Here is a 27392-nt window from a genome sequence, read left to right on the forward strand (position 1 = left end):
TATAGCAAAATGTTATTTTTTAAACAGGAAATAGAAAGGTTTCAGTTTTCTCCCAGAAATATTCAAAATATAAAAGAATATAAACAAAAATATAATGTTAAGCTTAATTAGTACAAAATATATGTTCTGCTGAATGCACTGAAATCAATTTTATTTCAATTAATTAAAGATATTTTTGCAAGAAAGAAAATTAACAGAAAACCTCTCTTTTCTGTTTCCTCTTTTGATCAGTCCGGCCATTATATTATCTAACATAACAAAATATAATATCTGATATATTTATTTTGGCATTATAGTTGCTGTTGGTTAATGACAAAGTTCTGATTTTGCTCATAGTTTATTGTAAAGTTTATCCCACTAACCGCCAGCTGGAGGGACAACTTGATCAAGGAGCTTCATGCTGGTTTTCTTCCAGATTTTCTTTATAACTGCTCTAAGTTCTTCATTTGCCTGTTCTAGGTTACCTGTAGAGAGACAGACAAAATGATTATGCTACACATAACTTAGAAAACAATTACATTTCAGTTAGTGCTGCAATTAATGATTCTTTAGTCCTTACATTGAATTGTTTAGTTTAAAGAAAAAAAATAAAATGGCTCACAAGGGTGCAAAATACCCTGAGATCCAGGAGAAATTAGGGAGATTGAGTTATTCATTTAAATGTATGCAAATTCTAACAAAAATACACAGTGAAAGGGACCTTCTCCAGGTTAGCGTGCAGGCTGCAGCCAGAAGCATTGACTAGCTTGGGTAGTAGGATTCCCTTCTCTTGCCACACTGAGCTCAGCATATGGATCTGCCACACAATGCTACATACAGAGGCTTATTCTAAGCAGCTTGTTATGGGCAATGGAGCATGAAGTCTTCTGGGGAATGGAGGAGCCACCAGAGGATGGAGAGCAATAAGTAATTAAATACATAGAAAAATAAAAAATTAGAAGGAAAAAGGAGACTGAGACAGTAAATGACAGAACAGAGTGAAGTTGCTCAAGGGTATAGTTATCACAAATCATTTCTTGAAACTGTAATGTCTTTTCTTAATGCACAGTAATAAAAGTCTGCTAAACCCACTCAGATTCAGCCTCCACAGTATATGCCAGTGTCCTTATCTCACCAAATATAGGTCTGTAACGGTTTCCAAGGTCTCCCTGTACCTCAGCACTCTCATGCAATTTCTAACCGCAGAACAAGAAAAGAACACTCCAGCCATTTGGGAATATAGCCCTCAATCCAAAACCAGTATCAGGCTTGCTGGTGTCCAGCAAGAAGGAATTATGCAGAATATCACATCTCCTGAACTTTTCTTCACCACATATTTTGACACACAAAGTGTCATTTTCACAGATATTATCTTACCTTCTGTTTTGATCTTCAGCGCAGTTCTAACCAAGGCAAATAAAGTAGCATTGAACATGACTGTTCCGTCACTGTTCAGAGGCATGTTCATGGCTACTAACCTCTGTATGTGGAAAAAAGAAAACGAATCTTTTTAAAAAATGAATTCTTGAGGGAATATATTTGGACAACAATGTTTAATTATCTTCATTTATCTAAAAAGCTGACATGTATGAAAAGAATAACACCTGACAAGGTATGTAGAAAAAAAAATCATATCCCTTAGCTGATAAACAGGCTACAGCTCTGCAAGAGAGCATTTTTGCTTGACACCAGAAATGAACCATGGCATTCCCAAGATCCATCTCAGCTGCGTACAATTTATAGATGATATTAATAACACAATTTTTTCCAGAAGAGCTGAAAATGTTTGGTGGTTTTCATATTTTAGTCACTAAGCCCCTTTGCAGACATTGGGCCAGGACCTTGGTGAAGGCTGAACTGCACACAGCAGAAAGGTGTAAATGTAGCTTTGTGTATGCAAAAGTGTATGTTCCTGATCCTGCTGCCTCTGCAGCACCAGACCCCTGGCATTGAGCTAAAGGAATTTGAGGTCTGCTCTAGCTTACGCCAGCTGCTAACAGCCCCAGGAGACCAATAAAAGCAGCTGGGGATCAGAGTAGTGCAGGGGAGTTCTAGTTACACAGCCTTCCCTCTGGCCATGCCTCCTGCTCCCTGCTAGGCCAGCAATGGGGTGGGGGTTGGTGACGTGGTGCAAGAGCCTCTGTGCTGGCTCTTTGCCACCAGGGATCCCCTGTATTGAGGAGACCCTCTCAGGGACAGTTTTGACAACTTTAGGGCCAGACTGAGCCAGTAGTGCTGCACAAAACAGCTGCACTGCATGAGAGAATTTGGCTCACTGTTCTCAGCAGCTAGCTTGTTTCAGTTGTTCGTATTCATGTGTATGCCCACCCAAGAGCCACATCATCAAAACTGACTTGCAAACGCTACTACATTTTCCAGGAGTGCTTTACACAGTATCACGCATCTCAGACTCATTTAATTAAGTAAGCCAGCGTAATTGGAAAATCAGTAATAACTATGTTGAATCAATCTGGAAAGGACCTCCTGATTCAACTAGGGAATGGCTCTGCATGAGACTTGAATTGTCATCTACTCTATCACCATCAGCATTTTAAGCAGTAATCTCTCCCACAGAAGTGCCTCAGTGAGCTTGCTAAAATTACACTATTTGATCTATCAGAATTTTTTCCCGTCTAATTGATATTTCCTCTGTTCTAGCGTAGTACCATGTCTACACTCCGAGCTAGGGATGCGATTCCTCTGCTCACGCACACATGCTTGCACTAGCTCTCCTCAAGCTAGCCAGAGTATAAATAGCCGTGGAGACACTGTGGCATGAGTAGCGACAGTGGAAGCATAGCTTAGCCATGCCAAGTACATACCCACTAGTTTCAGGCCCCTGTGCAGAACTCCAACCCTTGATTAACAAATTAAGGGATGGAGTGCTCTCTCCTACACTTGTGTGTAGGCCTGAAAATGGAATTTCTGAGAATTTGTCTCTGTGAAATAATTGCTACAGAATGTAAAATGAAAACAGAACCATTTTTATCACAATTAGATGTTTAACACGTTCAGAAAAACTGCAGGGGTTTTGTAAATCTGACTTCTCTCCTTCTGAATGCAGGTAGCAAAAAGGCATCCTGGGGAAATGAGCTTATGTCATACATGCAAGGCCACTTGCAATCACTAAGTTAAAAAAAAGTAAACATTAAGTAAAAGCTGGCTTGCCCTCTAAAAGAGACTATTTCTCCATAGCAAAACCCAAGATTCACTGCCAAGTATAAGAGCTGCTATGGTCTCTTGTAGGTACATAGTTAAGTAGCACAAATGCTGTTTGACTGAAGGTCTGTTGAAGAAAAAAAACATATTGTTTTGTATTTCGTTGGTAAAATGATGTTTTAGCCAGTTTCTTGGAAATACACATAAACTATGACAATGAAAATAGAATAATGATACATTTATACAGCCACTTCTTTAATCCTAAAAGTGCTTTATGTTGGTATAACTACACTGAAATCAATTCACTGAAATAACAAACTGATTTGAGTGGGCAGAATAAACCCAGTGCAAAACTGGAGTAATTCGGTGGTGAATGAGAGCTTATCAGAGGGACCATTTCCCCCACCCATGAAACTGGACAGCATTATCGTGGTAATGCAGTAAAATTATGAACTATGGAGAAAAACAACAAGGGGAACTTATTTTAAGACCTACCTTGCATGCCACTCTGTGGGGGCATAATTTGCCAAAACCAAGTGGAGGCTGAATGCGTCGCAGCAACGTAACTACATCAAGATGCTTTATTCTTCCCCTACAAAAAATACGTACCAGTTGTCACATTTATATGTGCCTCTGAAGAAAGTCTTTTAACACTTTACTTTTATATATTCATTAGGGATATTTGGGCAGAGAAATGATCAAACTTACTTTGCTTCAGGATCATATTCTGACCATATTCTTTTGAATTCATCCAAATGATGTGGACCCAGAATAGACCAGTCACGTGTCAAATAATCAAAGTTGTCCATGATGACAGCCACAAAAAGATTGATAATCTAAAAACAATTCAAAATTTATATTTGCCTTCATTTTGCTGGCATATGTGTTTATATGAAATAATTTAACTTTCAGCAGAGTTAGAATTCAAGCTGGTTAAATAGTGGATACAAAAGGTACAAAAACTTTCTCCAGCAAATATGATATTATTATTATTTATATTGACATAACATATACAATCTTGTCCTGCTGCTATCCATTCAGAATACTGCTGCATAGATCATTTTAAAATTATCATTTCCAGTTGCTTTGACCATGTCACCTCTCTCTCTGAATCCTTTTACCAGCTCTCTCTTCTCTATCTTCTCAAAAACTATTTGGCATCACTTTCAAGGCCCTTCATGACCTATTCTCACTCTACTTAGCATCTCTCATTCAGTACTGAAGGTCGACTCCTGCCTCTGATTGGCCCATTTTGTCAGCCTCTATCGCCCAACTGTTACATTTTCAAACAAGCATCCTTGTTCCTTATCCCAGGCTGACCATCATGCCAGGGAGAAGCTTCTAATAAACCCTTAGAAATCCATCTCATTATCCCTGTTTAAAACCCTCCTTAAAAATCTACTTTGCCATGAGGTACAAAAATCTTGACAATGGTTAGCCTGCTTGTGAGCTGATATCACAGCCTATTATGCTGACAATATTGTCTCAGGTTATGTCTAGACTGCAGCTGGGATTCCAGCCTAGGCAGACAGACTCACACTAGTGGGAACGTAGCTAGCACATTAAAAACAGCCTTATAGATGTTGCGGCTCAGGCTGGAGCTTGGGCCCTCAAGTCTAGGAGGCCAGGTGGGCTTGAGAGCTGAGCTCCGGCCCAGGCTGCAGTGCCCATACTGCGATTTTTAGAGGATTAGCTCAAGCACCACTAGCTCAACTCTGTCTACCTGGGCTGGAAGGTTCACTCCTAGCTGCACTGCAGAGATTCTCTCAGTGTCTCCTCAGACTCCCGTCAGTCTATCTGTATCTGTTGTCTCTTGTCTGATACTTAGACTATAAACTCTTGCAGCCAGGGACTTTTTGTTCTGCGTTTGTACTGCACCTAGCACAATGGAGTCCTGGTAAGTGAACAGGACTCCTAGATGGTATGATAGTACAAATCAATAATAATGATAAATTATCATAGCATATTTCATATATCTTGGGACCCAATCCTGCAAACTGCCACTCCTGCACATATGGCAAGATTGACGTCAATGGGACTTCACGCTGGAGTAACTATAACTGCTGGTAGGATTGGGCCTTTAGTTTGAACTAAAGGACTTGGGTGTCCTTTTGAAACATATAACGCTGAAAAAAATATTTTACAAACTGGATTGTGGATCTGGGTTTTTGTTGTTAGCTTATTGTCCAATCAAAATGCTAAAACTCATTTGTGTTTGTGGACACTAACTGGACTCACCAAAAATGCACAAAGCATGTAAAAACTGATGAAATAAATAATTGCAAAGTTGCTTCCACATGTGAATTCTTCCCCTGGACTATAATCAGATTCTGGATCACAGCGTTTTCCAGGCAAACAAGCCAGCATGATTTCCTGCCATGCTTCTCCAGTCGCACACCTTTATTAGGGCACAAACAAGACAAGATCCATCAAAAATTATTGTTTCAAAATGAGCTCTCCATTAGCATTCTAGCACTTGTTTTTAACTCCAGAAGAGGGCTGGTAGTGTAGTGTATAGTGTGGGATGTGTGTGTGTGTGTGTGTGTGCAGCTAGAACCCACGGAATTTATTTGAGAATGGCGCCTGTGGGATAGTGTTTCAATATCCAGAAAATACCTTGCTGTCTAAAAGTATGTCTACGTTCCACCTGGGGACGTGATTTCCAGCTTGAGAAGACGTGCTTGCACTAGCTCTCAATGAGTTAGCAAACGAAAAACAGAACGTAGCCGCAGCAGTGTGGGCGGTGGAATGGGCTAGCTGCTCCAAGTGTGTACCCATCTGAGACTCTGCAAACATTGTCTGGGCAACTAGCCCACCCTACTGTTCATGCTGCCACAGCTACAGTCTATTTTTAGCATGCTAGCTTGAGCTGGGAATCACACCTGCAGCTAAAAGAGTTGAAAATACCCTAAAAGATCACACAGAAATATATGTCGTGGGTTAGGAGTTGCATGTTAAATCCTGAAAAATTGTTATTTTCACCTAAATTTGTCATTTGAATATGAAATGCAATAAGCTGTGTCATCTTGAGTTGTACTGGACTGTTTCATGGTGTCCCTGTATTGGAGTTGGAGGAGATAGAAGAGATTGGCTATCACCTAACCACTGGTAATGTCAGCAGGTGTCTTAATCAACATCAAAGCTGTGGTCTTCCCATTAGCTTCAACCCAGCAGGGATCCGACCCTCTTTGGTTGGAACTGTAATAGCTCATGAGGCTGGGACTGAGTTCTATAATATCCTCTTCCTTTTGAGGCTAAGCATTGCTGCCATTACAAATCATTACGTAGTGCTTCTGAGCAATTATTGCTTTATTAGCTATAATTGAATCAACTTGATAATTAGATTAATTTGATACTAACCCACTTTTTTTTTCCGTATGTATTTTATGCTTTTGCTTAGTTATTTAGTTTAGTTAATGAAATACTGTATACAAATTTGGAAGCCCGTGCTGTTTGGCTGTTCCTCCCCAGAAGTCAGGTTTCTGAACCCAAGAGGTCCCTAGGGTAAACAAGAGGCAACTGTGTGACCCACCTACTAGTGGTCCATAGAACTGCCCCTACAGGGACAGTTATGGGAGGACTGAAGTAGAACACTTGGTTTTTGAGGGAAAATTGATCATCTCTCTCTATAAGCAACATGAGTTCCTGAACCTTTGAGGAACTGGTGTGGTGGATAGGAACTGGTCAACCTAAAGGCTGACCAGTTACCCATGAATTGTATACACCTCACACAGTGCTTACTACCTTGAGTAGTCTCACTGAAGTCTGAAGGGACATACTTATAGTTGGAAGCACTATGCCAAGCTGAGTTTGTAGGAGTGGACCCCTCGTTCGGTTATTTTTGTTTCTAATGTGTCACTTGCTTCTCTCCATACATACTACTGTGGTGAAGGAGTTTGTTGTACTTTAGTGTTCAGGATTGGCAGAAGAGAAGCACCCTGAATGAGGAGACAGAGGATAAGGCTGGAAGAAGCTGGCTCTTTCTGGCAGGACACCATATACAGTGTTCATTATACATACTCTTATTATAGCCGATTAACATTTTCCAAAGGGGGAGGAGGCAAACACATATTTGTATGTGCAAAGTGCGTAAAGGTAACTGACTGTGCCTAAAGTACCTGCATGCCAAGTAATTTGTTTGTGAGTACATTTTTTGATTTATGCCTGAAAACGTGGTTTATTTACGGCAGGCCCACCAAAATGCCCATCTGTTGGTAATTTGCTTTAAAATATGTTGTTTTCTTGATGGATCATATTCTCCATTCACTTATACCAATGGAATCCCAATCAGTGCCTGGGGGGGTTGCATGGCTGTAACTGAGGCCACCCTGCTCCCTTTTAGCGTGCTGTAGCACATCTTTAACCTCAAAAGTACATGGGGTAAATAAAAGAGATGAAAAAATTAAGTCAGAACAGAGACCAAAGCTTGGTTAATAACCCATAGAGGTCAAAAGTGTTACAATATAAATGGAAAGGTGAAAAATAGAATATTTGGATAAATGTATTAGATTAGCAAAGATTTTCTATTATTCAATAGTGCAAAAGGAGACTAAAACCACCATCCCATGGATCTGTTGAATTTCGAGTAACATAAATGTGTTAACAATTGTTATTGTTATTTGCCCAAATTTGCTAACCTGAGTGTGGCTTTGATGGGGCCAGACAGCAACTGAGATACCCCCTTTGGATTAAAGGGCCTGCAGGTGAGGGGAACATCCTTCTTGTCTTCACCCAATTTATTCAGGTGAGGACAGAGCCACACTTTGTTGAGGGGGGAGTAGCACGCTGACAAGGGGGTACACTTTTGTGCCTACCCATCCCATTGCCATTAGAGTCCTCAAGCAGTACATCAATCTGGATCCACTCACTCCTAGCTGGGGTTTAGAAGTGGCTTCGCAGGCTTGGGCTGCCAGTGTGAGACACCCTTTTCCAGCTTCCCTTTCCCCTCCCTTTAGATCAGCAGTTTTCAAACTTTTTGAGCTGAGCCCCCGCTTTGAATTACAATTACAGATTTTGAGCTGAGCACCGCCACAACCCAGAGAAAAATAGACACAATACCTCCCGCCCCCCGCAACTTGGGTTTTCAGGGTGGGGGAAGGCACATGCAACAGTCTCCGAGGGCAGAGCCAGCGCTGGGCATGGAGGCTGCTGGCAGTGTAAATCGGCACAGCTGCGGTGGATGTTGACACTGACCCATAGGCTGGGTGCCCCACTGAGGTGAATCAGGGGGTGGAGGTGGTGCTCCCTCCTGAGCCCCACCATGCAGAGCTGAAACCCGAGCTGCCTAACATCACCTCTTGCCCCCTTGAACGTTCCTTAGTGCCCCCTATGGGGGATGTCCCAGAGTTTGTAAACCTCTGCTTTAGATGATTTGTCACTGGGGTGGCCAATCACCCTTGTGGGTTGTCATAAATATAAAGGGAAGGGTAACCACCTTTCTGTATACAGTGCTATAAAATCCCTCCTGCCCAGAGGCAACATCCTGTTACCTGTAAAAGGTTAAGAAGCTCAGCTAACCTGGCTGGCACCTGACCCAAAGGACCAATAAGGGAACAAGATACTTTCAAATCTTGGGGGGGGAAAGGCTTTTGTTTGTGCTCTGTTTACATGTTTGTTCTTTCTTGGGATTGAGAGAGGCCAGACCGAAATCCATCTTCTCCAAGCCATCCTAATCCAAGTCTCCAATATTGCAACCAGTATAGGTAAGCCAGGAAAGGCGGATTACTTTATGTTTTGTTTTATGTGAATTTTCCCTGTGTTAAGAGGGAGGTTTATTCCTGTTTTCTGTAACTTTAAGGTTTTGCCCAGAGGGGGATCCTCTGTGTTTTGAATCTGAATACCCTGTAAAGTATTTTCCATCCTGATTTTACAGAGGTGATTCTTTTACCTTTTCTTTAATTAAAATTCTTCTTTTAAGAACCTGATTGATTTTTCATTGTTCTTAAGATCCAAGGGTTTGGGTCTGTGTTCACCTGTACAAATTGGTGAGGATTATTATCAAGCCTTCCCCAGGAAAGGGGGTGAAGGGCTTGGGGGGATATTTTGGGGAAAGATGTCTCCAAGTGGGCTCTTTCCCTGTTCTTTGTTTAAAACGCTTGGTGGTGGCAGTATACTGTTCAAGGCCAAGGCAAAGTTTGTACCTTGGGGAAGTTTTTAACCTAAACTGGTAAAAATAAGCTTAGGGGGTCTTTCATGTGGGTCCCCACATCTGTACCCTAGAGTTCAGAGTGGGGAAGGAATCCTGACATGGGTTCTGAGGGATTTTTTCCCACAATACAGAACTGCCAAACTGCTTTGTGGTGTTTTTCATTTCCCTCCTGGCAAGTGTGGTTCTGGGCTTCCCTGAGTTAATTGGCATGACTTGTGGCTGGTGATTTCCAGTGCAGATTGTAGATTAGCACAAATAAACTTGGGACCCTTCACCTCACTTGAGGTCTTGACTTGGTCCTCAATTTTTTAAGCAATTTGAATTAAAACAGAAAGAAGGTTCCTCTTATTGTCTGAAGCATTTTAGCAAACAGCGTTTGATCAGGAAATGTCACATTAGATAGTGTATCTGAACTACTGCCACATGACATTTTTATCTAATAATTTGGATGTTCCTTATCTCTTGAACAAAGGACCTTCATTGTTCAAAGTTAATTAGGTAACACCATGGAAATATCAGTACTTGAGTACATCCAACATATTGAAAAATCTTTTGTTGACTTTTTTATGTGATCAAAATCCTTAGGGTGAAATTGTGGCATGAAGCGACAGTCCTACATTGGAGTAGTGCAGAACTGCATCACCACAGAAGGCATTCCGTTTTAGGGATACTCAATCCCCCTGGTGTTCCTGTCAAACACAGCTGCATTGACACTGTAAAAGAGGATTCAGCACGCAGTCCCCTTACCCTTAGCAGAGGCTAGTCACAACAGTGGATCACAGCAAGTGAAGTCATCATGTCCCCACTGTGCTTGGCCCCTGTGTATGAGGGGCCCAATGGAGGCCAAGTCTCCTTTCACCCTCTCTATCCCTTGCACATTCAGGCTTGGGACAGGTATATTCCAGCCCTTAATGCATCAAGAAAATTACAATACATTTCCCATTAGATATTATTCATGGTAGCTCTCTTAACAGACTGAGTGACTTTAGGTTATTCTTCTGTACACCTTGTACACTCTTAAGACTATTCTGTGTCAGTGAACAGTAGAAAGTATGGCAGAAAGGATTACATACCGTCACACTAAATTACTTCTAACTTTCAAACAGATTTTAAGCAAACTGACATTACACAAGCTAGAAGAGTCTTCCAAATGTCAGTTTAAGAACCCGTAAGCGCTAATAAAAGCAAAGATTAAAATATATTTACCTGAACAAAAGCAGGACTGCTTGGGGAAAAGTCTGAAAATTGTTGTTTCTGTTAATTTGGTTATTGTCCCTCATGGCAACTTTACCAAATACCTGCAAGCAGAAGTCGGGATCAAATATTATTTTTGATTCCATTCTACATAATTTCGTCTAAATGAACAGTGGCCATAATCCAGCAGTTTAAATTAGCATCTCTATGTATGAAAAACAGTTTTACAAATATGATAATTGCTTCATCTGATTTCTTCACTTCTTTCCTGGTAATAATGCAAATCTGACAACATGCAGTAAATATTGCATATTTACAGAATAGATCTTTAAACATTTGGTGCAACATCACTGAATCTATTATTACACATTTTATGCATCCTCCTGTGTTCTGGGTCAGATTATGTTATCTTTATTATTTATATTACACTAGCACCTAGTGGTCACAACTGAGATTAAGACCCCATTTGTGCTTAGTGTTGCATATACTCATAGTAAAATATAATCCCTCTATTAAAGACTGTGCAATCTAAATAGACAAGACAGACACAGAGCAGGGAACTGAGGCACAGAGAGTTTAAGAAATTTGCCCAAAGTCATATAGTCAGTCAGTGGCAGCACAGGGAATTGAATTGAGAACTCCTGAGTTCAAGTCCAGTGCTTGACCACTTGACCAGCCTTCCTTTCCCAGTACAGTATTTCAGATATTATATGATATTGTATTATATATGTATGTGATATTACAGTATATTAGAGACCATTATCCTACCTGTTTTAGGAAGATTAATATTATTATGCTGTACATGCATAATGTCAGATTAAAAATCATAAGGGCATCTGTCCCGTTCTGGTGAATGATGGGGAAAAGGGGAGAATTAGAAAGGAAAGCCACTCCATATAGGATGTTCCTCACCCCAGCCTAACTGTGGAGACTTCCCTCTTTCTTGGGCTGTGCCAAACTCTTATACCATTTGGGGACACAGGAATTTACGTGGGGATCATTCTAGCGCACAGATCTAACCTAATGTCTTTATTAGCATGGGCAAAACCCCAGTGTCATGGGAAAGAACAGTCCAACAGCAGGAATATGGCAACACACTCATTTTCAGGGGCAAATTACTCATAATTACCTGCATTCCAATAACAGCATAGATGAAAAACAGCATAGCTATCAGAAGAGCAACATATGGCAGAGCCTAAAACAATGGGAAAAGCCTTCTATTATTTTTTATGTTTCAGAGGGGTAGCCGTGTTAGTCTATATCAGCAAAAACAACGAGGAGTCCTTCTGGCACCTTAGAGACTAACAAATTTATTGGGCATAAGCTTTCGTGGGCTAGAACCCACTTCAATAGTGGGTTCTAGCCCATGAAAGCTTCTGTCCAAATAAATTTATTATTTTTTAATAATTTTAATTTGTGGAGCTTTTTTTTTTAAAAAAAAAAAAATTTAGCCCTTCTATACAGATTTATCCAAGATTTTAGTTTTTGTACAAATTATTAAAATGTCGGAAAAGAGCTCAAATCACTTAATACTCTTCCATGTACAATGGGGACATTTTTAGAGTTTATAGCCCATTTATAGAGATTTTGCCAGAATCTCTCCTGCTGGCAAAAGCCCTCCCAACCATAACATGCCCTCCCCCAAGATACACCCCTATGCTGGGGTGGAAGAGGCAGTTTATTCCAGGTGAGAGCTACCCTATGCTAGGGGAACTCTCAGCTAGTTCCTTAGAGACAGATTAGGCCACTTTGCTCTGTCTAAGCAATGTAGAGTAGCCACAGGAGGGGACAGAATCTGAACTGACATGTAATATATGCACTTCTGTGGCATGGATGGCAATTCCACTCTTCAGAACCAGCATATTACCACCAAATAATAGATATTTCAGATGATTTCTGCCAGAAAGATATTTCTTTATTTCAAAACATCAGTTCTATTTTATTTTAACTACAGTTAGCTCCAGATTCTCCAAAAACATAAACACTTAATATTATACATGCCAGTAGTTCGACTGATTTCATGTGCATAAGTGTTTGCAGTTTCAGGACCTTAGACATCTATCTGTTAAAGAGGTAAATACCTCATTCACATAATCACAAAATTAAAGCATTTGAAGACATGTTCATATCCCTCTGAGAATTTTTGATCCCAACAAGCACTGGTAAGCATCTATCTTTAGTTATGTATGCTGTAGGTGAACATAGTCTACATAAATATGTCATACATAACCTATTGTGCAATTGTCACATCTTTAGAATTACAAAGTCACTTCTAGAATAAGTACTCTGATCCTTATAGATCTCATTGTAAAAACTAAGATTACAAGACTAAGGGTAAAATCCTGGCTGCATTGAAGTCAATAGCAAAGCTTTTATTGACTTCAGTGGGGCCAGGATTTCATCCCATATACTTTAAATTCCATGTAATAAGAGGTAACATATAATTACTAGAGTAATATTTTGCTACTTGCATCCTGAGCCATAAAAATTAAATTTATTTGTAATTAAAAGGCAGATTTAACATTATCATGCTCACCTGAAATGACTTAATAAATGTCCACAACAATGTTCTGATTCCTTCACCCCTGCTGAGAAGCTTCACCAATCGCATCACCCGGAAGAGACGGAAAAAAGTGATGGAGATTCTAGCGCTGTCTTCAGAGTTCTGAAGGGTATCACGGAGAAGTGAAACCAAGTAAAAAGCAGAACATGCAACACTTTCAGAAAAACAACAACAAACGCAATGGTGAAAGAGGTAAGATTTGAAAATGTACTTTAGGGTCTTTTCATCTTTATAAGCATGATATGAAAGGAAAAAATACATGCGAAGAACACAGGATCTGTAGAAATGCTTCACACATCACATGCATTTCCAAGTTTCCTAGTTTGTTAATAGGACCATGTTGGGTTCATTTGTAGTAGAGTTCAATAGTACACTGACAATGAATGCAAACCACTGCATACACCTTGCTAGTAGGACAATTATGAAAAATACAGAAAAATTGGTGGGAAAAATAGGCATGGTAAAAAGAATAAACTCAAGTAGAGGTACAACCACTGGGGTCAGTTTACTAATCTTACCCCAGACTCATCAGTGGTGACAGTTTCAGTTGGCTTTGGCTTTAAAAAATTAAGAACATTATATATTAAAATCAAACAAAAGATAAAAAAAATTAGTTCAACTTCACCATAAATAGGAGGAAGGACTTTCTGAATTTCTAAATGTAAATTAACAATTTTTGTTTGTAAAGTACATACTTCTTGGATAAACATGGTTATCCTTATTACAAGATACTTCTTAACGTTTCCTATGACATTACTGGTTGAGTAAAATCAAATACTACAAGCTTACTATCAAAAAGCTAAATGGAGTCAATGTAAACTAAATACGAAAATAGGACCTAACCCTGCTTCCATGCAAGCCAGTGTGAGTTTTGCCACTGTCTTCAGTGGGAACAGGATGTTTCAAATTGTAGATATAAACAATAAGTGAAACTGGAGACAAAGACTTCTGTATTAATGTATCATCTCAAAGTACCTTTGCTGATGAGCAATTTTTTTAGGTTTAATTCATCCTTCACTGGTTGTCCAACCATGTTCTAATCACTGGGTATTGATAATATCACATCAGGAGTTTCTTAAAGTGAAGTGACTCACTGAATTATTTAACTTAACTATTCTTTGCTCAACATTCTTCTCTGCAGCGCTTAACAGAAACAGATACTACTTTGCTAGAGAGAGAAACAAACATTTTTAATGCAGTTGACATTGTTAGGAAGACAGCCTTTGCTGCAAGCTTTGTCATTGCCAATTTCTCTTTTATTCCTATCCAGGCATGTTTTGAGTTTGATTGTTAAATAAGTTCATTAGAATTTCAAAGTCTAAAAACTATCCATCATAGATCTAATATTTTACATGTGGGGCAGCTAGCCCCTCCTGTCGCTCACACCACTGCAGCTACTCTTCTATTTCTAGCACACTGCTAGATCAGAGCTAGCACAAATATGCCTTCCTGAGCTGGGCATTATACCTCCAGCTCAAAATGTAGAGGACTTTATATCTATCTGCTCCTCCTGTTGTTTTGCCACATGATTGCACAACAGTTTGACAGCATTTTCCCTAATAGAATCATTCTTACTAAGCTGACCGTTTGCGCTGCCCACAGAAGGCTCTCCTTATCAGTTTAACATGGAAAGAAAAGCGGCTCTTCACTCATGAAAATATTTTGGCTAAAATAATAAATGTATGTTGGTCCAGTCTGTGGCATTTACATCTCTGCCCCAAGCAGCTTTATCCCAGGAGGAACACTGGGGAGACTGTACTTCAGGCATACACTCTCTTCTGGGGAATCTCTGCACAACAGGTGTGTCTGTGTGTACCATATGCTCCATCCTACAGAGAAGATTGCTTCCCCCACCCCCAACACCCCACCTGGAATTTTATACATATTTGACAATTGTGGCCCAAATTCTAGGCTTCCTCTACTCATGGGAGGAGGAAAGGGAGGTAGAAAACCACTCCAAGGTTCTCCTTGAAGAGTTTTCCCCAGATGGTTCCATCAGAATGAAGTGATGATGTGGACAGAGTAGGCAGAGTTAGCACTTCCTAGGAATGAACATAGGGTTTCACACTCGGAACCTACAGATCCCTGGCAGAATAATACATGTGTAGGCGCTGGGCTTCCATGCTGATTCTGAAAACACTGCCCGCGCTCCAGCACTTAGCCAGTGCAACTCCACTGCAGCTGTGCAAAACAAACACCAAAATATGAGAGCCCATTACAGCCAGATCATTACTAGTAATATTAAGAGTCTAAATGTTGTGTCTGTTGCTTTTTAGACAACATAGGTACTATGAAGGGACCATAAGGGGACCGTGGAATCAAAATAACCATGTTTTCTAACTATATACAACCTGCAAATCCTATCTAACTATATACATTGCTGCTGTGGCTGGGTTCTAGTAGTTTTTGAAACACAGAAAACAGTAAGGCATACTAAAGGCATTAAAAGCTATTTAAAAGGATACTACCCAATTCCTAAGCACTGCACTAATGCTAACTAAGGGCTAGGTCCTGTCCTCAGAAATATGAGCAGACAACACCATGAACAGCACCTTGTAAATCAGATACAGTGCCTGTGCTCTGTAAGCATTTGTACAAAACACACAGAGAGGTTAAAAGAAAGAACAATGATATCAGATCATTGCTGCATAGGAAACCCACTGAATATATATAAAAAAGAACCCTCAAGATAAATCATTTACATAGTGACCTACTTAAATCAGCCACAGATCAGCACTAATACATACAGACGCACAGCTTGTCAAAATATTGGTGCACTTGTTATTTTCTACAGAAATAACAATTCTTTTTCTGAACCTCTTAAAAATAAAGGGCCATGGAGCTAGGAAGATTTACACCAGTTGAAGATCTGGTCCAAAATTAGAAAATCTTCCTTGTATACAGTGGTGTTGTAGCTGTGTTGGTCCCGGCATATTGGAGACACAAAGTGGGTCAGGTAGTATCTATTACTGGACAAACTTCTGCTGGTGGGAGGCAAGCTCAAAACAACATCAGAGAAAGTGGGTAATATTTTGTGTTTGCCAGCTGTGACAAGATCTCTTTACACATCTAAAGACTGGGAGTTAAGATAGTAATTATAAAAGAGACTGTCCAGGACAAGGATGACCAATGTATTGGATAGCAGGCTTGAGCTCCATCTTTTCCATGTGTTATGATTTAATAAGTACTTAATTCCTATTCCTGAACAGCAAGACGAAGACTAGATTACCAAATTTGTATGTGAATAGTACCACTGCGGGTGCTCAAGAGAAGACGAGTGTAAAATCCCTCTGTTTGTTTTCCTATCTAAAGGACATTTGTGTACACGCACATTCTCCTCTCATAATTCATCTCTTCCCCCAGCTTCCTTAGTCTAAGTAGTCTTAATCCTCTATTTGTGACAGCTAATCTGCAACTGCTGGAGAGGGTTATGATGTCATAGACAAGGGATTATGAATTACAGATACTTGTGAGAGCAGGCCAGGAATGAGAAAAGAAAACATCCTCCTTAAAATGATATACAGTAAAATAATAACTAGTATAGGGCTTGGCATTAAAAACCAAAAATGAAAACATATTTCTGATGTAGTGTTATTTTTTTCTCTAGAGGCCAAAAACATTCAACATTTGTCCATTACAGGAGAGGCACTTTCAACACCAAAGCTTTAAAGTCAGACCCTTTTTATCTAATCTCTCTCTCTCTCTCGCTGGCATTTATAACGCATCTGTCAGGGTAGTATCTAGCTGTCTACTAAAATGAATGACTGTAATGAATGTAACTGTGTGATAATTCATAGAGTACACACATACAGACTGAGAAGCAAAAACTTCATTTAAAAGGGATGAATGTGGTTAAGGGTAATATACATCCATTGCAAACTTTTAAAAGCAAGGAATGTCAAGGTGTGGAACATCTCTTAATTGTAGCCTAAATGTCCACACAGCATGTTTCTACTGACAATGAGTCAGTGCATCTTCACAAAAGAACTTCCTTCCACCTCCTACTGATAATCACCCTAATAAAAAATCTTAATTACAATCTCTGCAACATTAACTAATACTCACTGTTTATATATGTGAACAGACTAAGCAGGTGGCATGTTATGTATTTGTGGTACAAGTATGAGGTTATAATTAAGGTTTTGGGGTTGGGCAGAGAGGGCTCTTTTTGACCTTGCATGTTGACAAAGGTGTGAGTTTGAAGAACTACTTCCTGTAGGCAGCCTGTTGAAACCTCCTGCATCAACTCCTCTGATGAAAAGGGTATATTACAGGCATCCAACCACACTGAGCATTGACTGGCGTATGTCTGCCCAATCTGGTGGGGGTTTGTATTTGAACTCACCTTTTGTATCAGATTACAATGACATGATTTGAGATTTGGTTTGTCACTCAATGTATCAATATTTGTCTTGGGAATAAAGCTATGGGATAAGGCACACTCACAATCCCTGACCCAAATTCTGCCTTCTGCCTTCCTTGATTGCCTCACTGCACATAGTGGGGTGGCCAGGTATGCATAAGGTCAGAGTTTGGCCTAATGTTTCTATCTTTTCTCTCAGCCATGCTCCAACTACACCAAGAGCCTAATTCATCAAAACATTTCAACATGTTCAATTTTAAGCATGTGATAAAGTCCATGCTTATTAATAGTGTTTTAATAACATGTGGTTAATAGTGTTTTAATTGCCTGGCCATTCTTATGTTCTGGTGACTCACAGGCCAAGTTAGCCGTTTTCTTTAAGATTAACTGAGAACAAACCTTTCCCTTACACTTCCTGATCCAACTATTCACAACCTGCTAACAATCTAAAGCCATATTTTTGTTGTTGCATACAAAGAGGTAAATATATCTCTCAATTACTTCAGTTATTATCTCAATAATAACTCCTCTGACATCTCTCACCCTGCAGTGAAAGTAAAGTGACAAATAAACCTCCTGACTTTAGAAATGTATATCTTTTAAGATACACTATATCAAACTGTAAACAATGCAAAACTGATTGCATCATGCATTTGAAGCAAACTGCAGTTCTGTGATAAAAATTTAAAATATACAGATGTACACATGTGATATGAGACAGTAGATATGAATAGCCAGTGTAGATCAAATGCTTCCTGTTATAGAAGTGTACCAAAGGGCACTACATTATGCCAGGGTGTGATGCAGTAATTTATTGATATGATGCAGCAGGACACATCTGAGATACAAATATATGATGACAAGAACATAGTTTAAAAAAGCATCCAAGTTGTCAAAATATCTTTAAAAACATGAAGGACACAATAATGTTTTTTAAGAGCATAAAGGCAGTGATTCAAATGTGGCTGTTGATTTTTTTCATAAGGATGCCTATGATCCTAATTCAAAAACCAATGAAGTGCTTACATATATATTGTTCAGTAAACATTTGGAAGGATATATTTATGTAGACGGAAATCTAATATGGGCATGGGAAATAATAATTTTCCCTCTAAAATACATGCATTTAGTAATATAAGATTATATTTTAAATGTTGCATTTATATCGTACCCATTGAAATAAGTGTGAATTGACCAAGTTACTAAATGACTGTCCCTTATTTAGTAATACTAACTAAGGCCCTGATCTTGGAAAGGGATCCATCCCCGTGGACCCTTATGTTCACATGGTCAGAGTTACCTTATATTATGAGTCATCCTGCTAAAGTAACTCAATTGTCATAAGTTAACACCTCCATGAGATAACTCAGAAAAAACCTAATATTTTAGGGGTAGTGTGTGGATTAATTATTGCAATGTGCTTTGATGTCCTTAGATGTAAAGCTCTATATAAAAGCACAGTTTTCTGAACTATTCTTAGACATAAAAAGATAAATTTGCAAACAAGGCTTAAGCTGATCCGGCAAAATATGCACAAACAGTAAATGCATTCACAAAACCAACTGCAAATGAATACATGCAAATACCTAGTTGTGACAGTGACCCTCTAGGGCCAGATTCTGCCACTGTTAGTCATGCAGAGTAGTAGCTTACTTCACAGGCAGTCTCATTTAGTTCAGTTACACTATTCCTATGAGTAACTGCTCCCCAGCGTTAGCAAACGGTTCACAATCTAGCCTCATAGTCTGCATGTGCTAACATGTTTTTTTAGTACAGTTACCCCTGCATCTGCATATGTAAAAATGAGTAAATAAAAAATAAAGGCCTGATTCTGATCTCAGACTGGTGTAAAGGAAGAGTAACTCTGGTGAAGTCAAAGGGTGAAATCCTGACCCCACTGAAGTCAATGGAACTTTTGTCCCCAGTGAAAAATCAGTGCAGGTGAACTACAACCCAAATGAGGACCTAAAGATCCCTTCTTTGTTTTGCTTGATTTGCAACCATAAATTTAGACTGAAAATTATTTGTAAGTCAATATTATAATATTTATAGCCCTCGAATGCTAAAGTGGTATTTCTTTATGCCCATAGGACAGACTGGCCAAATTCTATTTTTTGGGGGGATCTTCCTGTCCTGTCCTACCGCCCTGGCCCACTGATGTCTGCAATGGTAGATTCGAAAATTTTACAAGTCTCACCTATGTTCATTTACAGACTCATAAATTCCAAGGCCAGCAGGGACCAATATGATCATATAGTCTGACCTCCTGTATAATATAAGCCAAAGGACTTCCCCAAAATAATTCCAATTGCAACTATTGTGGGGAAGTTCTATGGCCTGTGTTGTAGAGGAGGTCAGACTAGAGTATCACAATGGTCCCTCCCTGCTGTCCTTAGAATCTATGAATCCATAAATAAACATAAGTAAGACTCGCAATATTTTAGACGAGGTGAGTCGAATTTGAATGGTTTTACTGGGGAAGCAAGAGCCAAGATTACTGGTACTGTCACCTTAGGTCCTGTTTCAGCAAAGCACTAAACATGTGCTTAACTTTAAGCATGGGAATAGTACCATTGGGACTAAATAAAAGAGAGACACTTGAGACCAGGAAAGCGAACCGTCCATATTTTTTTGACATTTTAGCAGCTTGTGAACAATCAAATGTTAATGATGAAAAAGTAAAAAGCATGTGAATGCGAAGCTCTTGTAGACAATCTACCAGTGTACAACACAATGTGAACATGTTCTGAGTCACCCACTGATGGTCATCCAAACTGTTTCTCAAGTGACAAATGCAAAATATAAAATAACCTTTCTGTAACCACAAGCTCCAAATGTGTTCTGTAATTACATTTCAGACATATTTATCTTTGATTGTCTTGTGGTTAAGTTACATATGTTCAAATCCCAGACTGCAGCAATCACATTTCATGACTCACAGTCACCATTCTCTGATTTTTTAATATTTTTTTTATTTAGAAGGAACAATTTAGATGACCAAGCAAGATCTTGTGTGTCACTGGAAACTCTGGAAAACAAAATGTGAACAAAGAAATAAAAAATATTATATGGTTTTAGTAGTGCTTTTATTATTTAAATTGCTATACCGTATATATATTTATTAATATATACTTGCCTCTAAAAATTTCTAAAAATAAAATGAACATGAAAACCAATTAGGTGGCAGAAAAGAAATATTGGCAGAGGGTAGGGAGATTAAATAACAGATTAACTAAAAGAAACAACAACCGCAAACTGTGTATATATTTTGCTCTGAGGTTATCTATATCATAAAATGTGTCAAGGAACACATGTGGTTCCTGGTCATGGGCTTGATCCTGCAGAGTGCTAAGCACTTTTGTGAGGTTCTAAGCACCCTGAACTCACCCTGACTTGCATGGGAGTCGAAAGCATTCAATATCTGATATGACTACATAGCAAAATCCTCTCCTGGACCCACTATGAAAGAGAGATTACAGGACCACAAGAGTCAATCTTCAGGCATCATATATATTATTATAAAACTCTGAAATAAACATATCTTATAAAATAACAAATTAAAAAGATAAGATGTATTTTACTAGATCTCACACTACCATCAGTATGACACTTTAATGAAAAGTCCAACCCACTCACTTGAACAAGTTGAGTCAGGTACAGATCTCACACTAACGTAAATCTGAAGTAATCCCATCGACCCTTGGAGTTTTTCTGGATTACACTAATGTAAAATCAGAATGTAGCCCTGTTATTTTCACAGAATGAGGCAATTTCTATGTGGAAATATGTAGAAACGTTCAGCTGTTGGTCTGAACATCCCTATGTGTTGGCGAGACTTCTAAGACCTTGTTGACACTGAGATTTAACCCACTAGTGTAGCTGCACCAGTGCAAACCCTTTATGTAGATGTGATTTACACTGTTGCAAAACAGTTTGCACTGGCGCAACTTACAACTATTTTTAACTACACTGGTGTAAATAGTGTCTATACTTGATATTTGTGCGGGTGCAGCTACAGTGGTGCCTGAAATTTCAAAGAGAAGGCCTTAATAACATCTTTGCGGTGCTACAGATATCCCAATATCAATCCATTTTCTATCACTGTTAGGGGGAAAAAATAGTGTTGTACATAACATGTTTGAAGATGCCATTGAGAAATGTTAATAAAGGGATTTTGAAAATATAAGATTCTAATTTTAAAAGTTTTGATCAGTTGTAAGAGACTAACAAAGTAGGAATACTCACTAGAATCACAAACAGTAGCCATATAAAAGCCGAGCATTTTTATAGAAAGTCTACAGTAACTAATATTTCATGTTGGAAATGGGAAATCAAACCTAGAAACCAACTACAAGATATCCACACTTTCACAAACAAATTAAGCGCACTAAAGGTGATACAGAGTAAAAACAGATGAAAAAAGAGTCTGTTGTGCAGTAGTAGAAGACACCAACAATGAGCCTTTTCTATAGCGAGAAGGCATGAAATGCTCAGAAATGAAAGTGCTCACACTTTAAATCTAAACACAAAATACAGCACATGCACTGAACTAGAGATCACCAGCTTTATCTCTAGACAATTTTCAAGCCAAATATGTGAATTAGTACAAAGTCATAGAGTTTATCACAGATGAAAGCTTAGCAGTAATCAGTTATACTTACAAGTAATGCTGTCAGATAAACCACTGTCAACATAGCGTTAACTGCAGACTATCATAATTATATCCCGTATACTATTTTTACTACCCCTTCATATGTGACTACATTTTGCAGCTTTGGGGGAAAGCAATTTTAGGTGGCCACATTTCTGTATGTCCCAAAAGTCATACTTCCCCATACAAAACAACATTTGTGCATGCAAGCTGGATAATGAATAACTACTTGAGCTGAACTTGGAAGTCCAAGTTTGGGGCATCAAAAAACTTGGGCCTCGAAAAACCATGACAGGTAATTTTGGGCACACAAATGTAGAGGCTGCTTTTGAAAATCTAGCCAATGAAGTGCAATTATCCTTTTAGAAGTGTCTCTGTAAAAACAGAATAATGGGGGTTCCATGTTCACTGTCCCATGTGACCATCCCACTCAGATTTACTGAGTCCACTGGTAAAAAGATTTCTTTCCCTTAACTGCCAGCTGTGCAAACTCTGCATGAAATCTGAAAGTCAAACTGTGTTCTTTCTGGCTTCTGCATCATCACCATTGTTCCCATACACCCCTGTGTAGCACTAGCCAGGGTAATGAGCAGCTTTTATACTGCATATAATTCAAAATATTCTAGACTTGTCAAAACCAAATAAGAATGGAATTTTATTCTACAGTAACTTGAAATTATTTTGATCATGTTTATTCTCTTATTTGTTAATTTTCAAAAATGTCTAATCCACATAGGAATTTCAAGTTCTTAGTGCAAATTAGCAGATACTTACTGTGTGCTGGTTTGGACATTTTAAAAATCATATTATAACCTGATAAAGCAGCATATTTGTTTCCATATCAGGTTTCAACACATGTATACATTTTATTAAATGTGTATTATTACAGTGCTTACCAAATAGGCTAGAATTAAAGAAGCTTAAAGCTTTGCATATTATTGTTTCTCAACTACAACCACTCTGATTTAGGCCAACCTCCATCGCTCTTCTCCCCTCCCGTCTTCATGTCCCTTGAAACATTAGGAAGGAGGAGATACAGGGGCACAAGAGATGTACGTATGTAGTGGAAGCTCCTTGTGTCCTGTCCTCCCCTTGCACATCCCCTCAGGAGCTGGCTAGAAGCTGGGCCATAGTTTGTTAGTTTTCAGTTTATTTCTTCTCATAGTTTATCTTGCTTGGTGTAACGCCAGTAAGTGTGATACAAATTAAACAGAAAGCATTTACTTTCTATATCTGCTGCCCTGCATGGCCTTGGGAAGAGCTCTTACTCTTGCCCAAATAGTCTCATTCAGAATGTTTGTCAAGAGGCTGTGGCTCAAAATTTTGGCCAGTCTAAGATGGGTTTATGGAATTCACAAACTTTTCAAACTGCACTGAAACTCCAGAACAATTTCCTGGAGGAAGGAAAGAGGAAAAACTGACAGCAAAAAAAAAAGCAGTAAGTGCTATGCTTTTTCTCAGCTACTGAGAGTACCCTAATTCCACCAGCCTGGGAGACATGAATTCCTAGATCATTCGCAAAACCTAGGATTCCCACCTGAAAGCATATGGCTTATTGAACCACTGAGCCTTGAAGATCACTATTAGAAGCCTGATGGATTAGATCAAATTACTCACAAAAATTACTGGGCTTCAAACTGAAATGGGTTAGCAAAGACCTGTTTTTTTCCTTATTAAAAAAAATTAAATGATTTAAAATATATTCAGCATATATGTAGAAAGAAAAATTAATACTCACTGTTTTACTATTTTATCTCTGTGAGTACATATATATATATGTATCTATCTATAGTTATAGTTATAGCTATATCTATATCTGTATCAATACTTTAGTCTCTTACTCCAGAATGTAAAAAATGGATTTATGGGGAAAAGTTTACATTTTCTGTATTGATGACAGCAATTACTATTTAGTGCATGAACAGTTGTTACTTACATTAACTTCTGTTATAGCAATATCAACGACGCTACCAACAACAATTAAGGCATCAAAAGTGTTCCATGCATCAGTGAAATAGTGCTGTTAGGACAAGCATTCAGCAGAAAGAGAGCAAGAGAAAAACACAAACAGAAAAAGAGAAGAAAAGGACAGTGTTATAACACAAAAACATTCTAGACTTCTGTGATGTACCAACATACAATCTTTCTGTTTGAGATAATTGGAAGTGAAAAAGGCTATTTATTTCCCATATCAACATAACTCAGCTATGACTGGCCTGTTTCTAAATTCAAAGTTTAGAAATGTTGGATCAAAATCTGTGACTTGTCCAGATGATGGAAATAGTGGGGAGACAGAGAAAGAAGTGGGGACTGTGGGAATTATGCTGAGGTATACTCACATCGGCTTCACTGAGAACGACGTCTACTATGCTGCCAATAACGATGAGGGAGTCAAACGCATTCCAGGCATCACTAAAATAGCCCTGAACAGAGCAGGCAGGGTGCAAATGTTTTGTGATTACACATAAAATGTCAAATATTTGCATACTTCTGTTTAGTTTTGCATAAACAGAAATTACTTAAAACAAAACCTGGGGTCTAATGAGAAAACAAAACAAACAATATTGCCTACTGAAGGAAAAGTATATTTCTATGTATATATATACACACTCACACATACATATAAGTATATATATAGCAAATATAGATACACATGTGTATACATACACACACACATCTTATAAGCACCGACGTGGCAAATAGGCATTATATAAAACTCTGTTTATTAGACTCTCAGCAGTGTTGTAACAATTCTGACTTACACATCCTGACAAATGCTAACAAAATAACTTTGATGTTGGAGATATAGGTCCATCCATGTTGGGACCTCCTTTGTGTTGTGACTTCATGAAAGTCTGTGACAAGGGTCAGACGCTTCCCTTAACTACACATCCTCAATTCCCATTCAGATAAATGAGTTTGTGCATGAAGATCACCGGTAGAATTTGGTCCTATAGAGGTAAATTAATCATTTAGTGCAAAGAGTTAGGGCTTAGTAACTCAAATGTCTACATTGCAGCTGATGATGCATGATTACTAGCTTGGATAAACATACACATACATGCTAGCTCTTTTTGAGCTACCATGCTAAAAAACAGCAGTATGGCTGTGGTGGCACAGGTGATAGCATAGGCTAGATGCCCGAGCACAATCCTGGCTGAGCTCCGGTATGGACTCGGCAGCTAGTCTGAGTCACCTCCCATGCCACTGCCCATTCCTGTTAGCACATTAACTCGAGCAGAACCAAACTTCCCAGCGGCTGTGTAGACCTACCCAAAATGTCTTAGCATTTAGGGCCTGATCCTGCACTACTGAAATCAATGAAAAGAAAAGGAGTACTTGTGGCACCTTAGAGACTAACCAATTTATTTGAGCATGAGCTTTCGTGAGCTACAGCTCACTTCATCGGATGCAAGTGAGCTGTAGCTCACGAAAGCTTATGCTCAAATAAATTGGTTAGTCTCTAAAGTGCCACAAGTACTCCTTTTCTTTTTGCGAATACAGACTAACATGGCTGTTACTCTGAAATCAATGAGTTTGTTTTTGATTTCAACAGGAACAGGAGCAGATCCTTAATGATGCAGCTCCAGATACTACACTGCAAAAAAGGTAGATTTATGTAAATCACTTAATTCTGCTTCCTCACACCCCTTCTGACTTTAAATATATCCCATTAATATAGCCTATATATGTTACTCATGCACCTAATGGTCATAAAATAGGAATGACTTAGGGACCAATTCATCACTGCCCTATGGGTCCTTCACACCAGGTTGGCTGGCACAAAGAAGGAGTTTAACAGAAATGTTGTTGAGGTATTTCTCTTGGTTAAACTGGGATTAAATCCAGACACTGATTACAAATCCAGATGTTGAATATGACTCTACAGAAAATATAGATGTATTATAATTTTCTCTTATAATTATATTTGGGTCTTATCTGGTTACTGAAGCAATCCAGATGCTCTACTGCAATTTCCTCAGATTTCAATATAATTAAACCTATGGGATGACCATATGTGTTCATTTTTTTCATATAAAGACTGTTTTACTAGCTAATCTCTGCTAACGAATCTAGAGTGGATACCAACATACACTTCTGGAGAAATCTTAAAACAATCTGGATCTCCTACTGATGTCAATAGAATAGAATCCTGGGTCAATTAAAATATTAGGAAAACATCTACTTTGCTTTCATAGTAACAGTGCATTTTTTAAAAAGCATTAGCTTTTTGGTTTTAGTGCAATTTTAAAAAAATAAATGTACCAAAATTGATAAGCAATCAGGAGTGCTAACCTAAAATTGATGTCTATACACCTTTCTTATTAGCACACCATTTACTGTAAAGAATTTTTTTAAAAAAATCAATAGATTTAAGTTGCTATCATAACATAATAAGAGATATTTCTTTAATTGCAGACCCAAGCAAAATGAGAGATATATAATTATATATAATTTTGCTAATTTGTTTCTCAAGATTTGGCACTTCCTGGAGTTTAGATATTTTTGACAAGCTTCTACAGTTGAAAATTTTTCACTCTGAAACGTGAAAACAAAAATCTATTTTTATGTGGAAGTTTGCTCTTGAGAATTTTGAATGAGCTTCCCGGGAAGGAGACAGCTCTGTATAATGGTCTAGGCAGGGCAAGGAGCACAGGGCTGGGAGTCACAAGAGGCGGAGTTCTATTTCCATCTCTGCTATTGTCTGGCTGAACAATGATCTGCACTTATACAACACTTTACAAATATTATTTTTAACTATCAATCATCCAAGGAAGAACATAAGTATCATTGCTATTCCATATTGCAAGTGGGGGAAGGACGTCACCCTGGTCACCACTCCTGTCCCTTTGTGTTGCATTAACTGCCTATCTGTAGTTGGCCATCAATTCCAACACAGGAAAATTGGTGTATTTAGCATCCCAAACAATCACATTCAGTTCTCAAACCTATGTTCACTCTTGCCCCACCCATTTCCATGAACAAATCATCCCTAATGTTTCTGTTAGATATCGTGGGAAACTACCTTGACAATACTGAGTAATGTCTACACTAGCACTTATGTCGGCAAAACTTTTGCCACTCAGGGGTATGAAGAAACACCCCCCTTAGAGACATTAATATTGCTGGCAAAAGTGCTTTTGTGCACAGCGCTATGTCAGCGGGAGTCCCACTGACATAGCTACTGCTGCTTGTTAAGCTCGTTTTATTACCTCGCTAGGAGAGCTCTCTCCCATCGGCATAATGTGGCTACATGAGCGCTGTGTCGGTACTGCTGTGCTGCTGTAATCTTGTAAGCGTAAACATGGCCAGGGAAGCAGCTCTAACAACATTA

The 27392-nt window shown here is 38.7% G+C and overlaps 1 protein-coding gene across 6 annotated transcripts in view; it reads right to left on the reverse strand.

Annotated features, from left to right (window-relative positions):
• The window catches only part of CACNA1D (calcium voltage-gated channel subunit alpha1 D), a 321562-nt gene that overhangs the window by 53776 nt on the left and 240394 nt on the right, over positions 1 to 27392 (reverse strand). For 3 of the 6 annotated variants that reach the window (XM_043551623.1, XM_043551624.1, XM_043551626.1), the window contains exons 30-38: positions 24397 to 24480; positions 13017 to 13145; positions 11610 to 11675; positions 10493 to 10584; positions 5377 to 5536; positions 3847 to 3974; positions 3634 to 3730; positions 1357 to 1459; positions 363 to 464 (exon numbers count right to left, since the gene is read on the reverse strand). In XM_043551623.1, coding sequence (XP_043407558.1) covers positions 363 to 464; positions 1357 to 1459; positions 3634 to 3730; positions 3847 to 3974; positions 5377 to 5536; positions 10493 to 10584; positions 11610 to 11675; positions 13017 to 13145; positions 24397 to 24480 — 961 coding nt within the window. Of the gene's footprint in view, positions 1 to 362; positions 465 to 1356; positions 1460 to 3633; positions 3731 to 3846; positions 3975 to 5376; positions 5537 to 10492; positions 10585 to 11609; positions 11676 to 13016; positions 13146 to 23993; positions 24078 to 24396; positions 24481 to 27392 lie in introns of all 6 variants that reach the window. The other 3 variants (XM_043551625.1, XM_043551622.1, XM_043551627.1) reach the window with 2 other exon arrangements.

This window comes from Chelonia mydas, chromosome 7, assembly GCF_015237465.2.
Source record: "Chelonia mydas isolate rCheMyd1 chromosome 7, rCheMyd1.pri.v2, whole genome shotgun sequence".
NCBI lineage: Eukaryota > Metazoa > Chordata > Testudines > Cheloniidae > Chelonia > Chelonia mydas.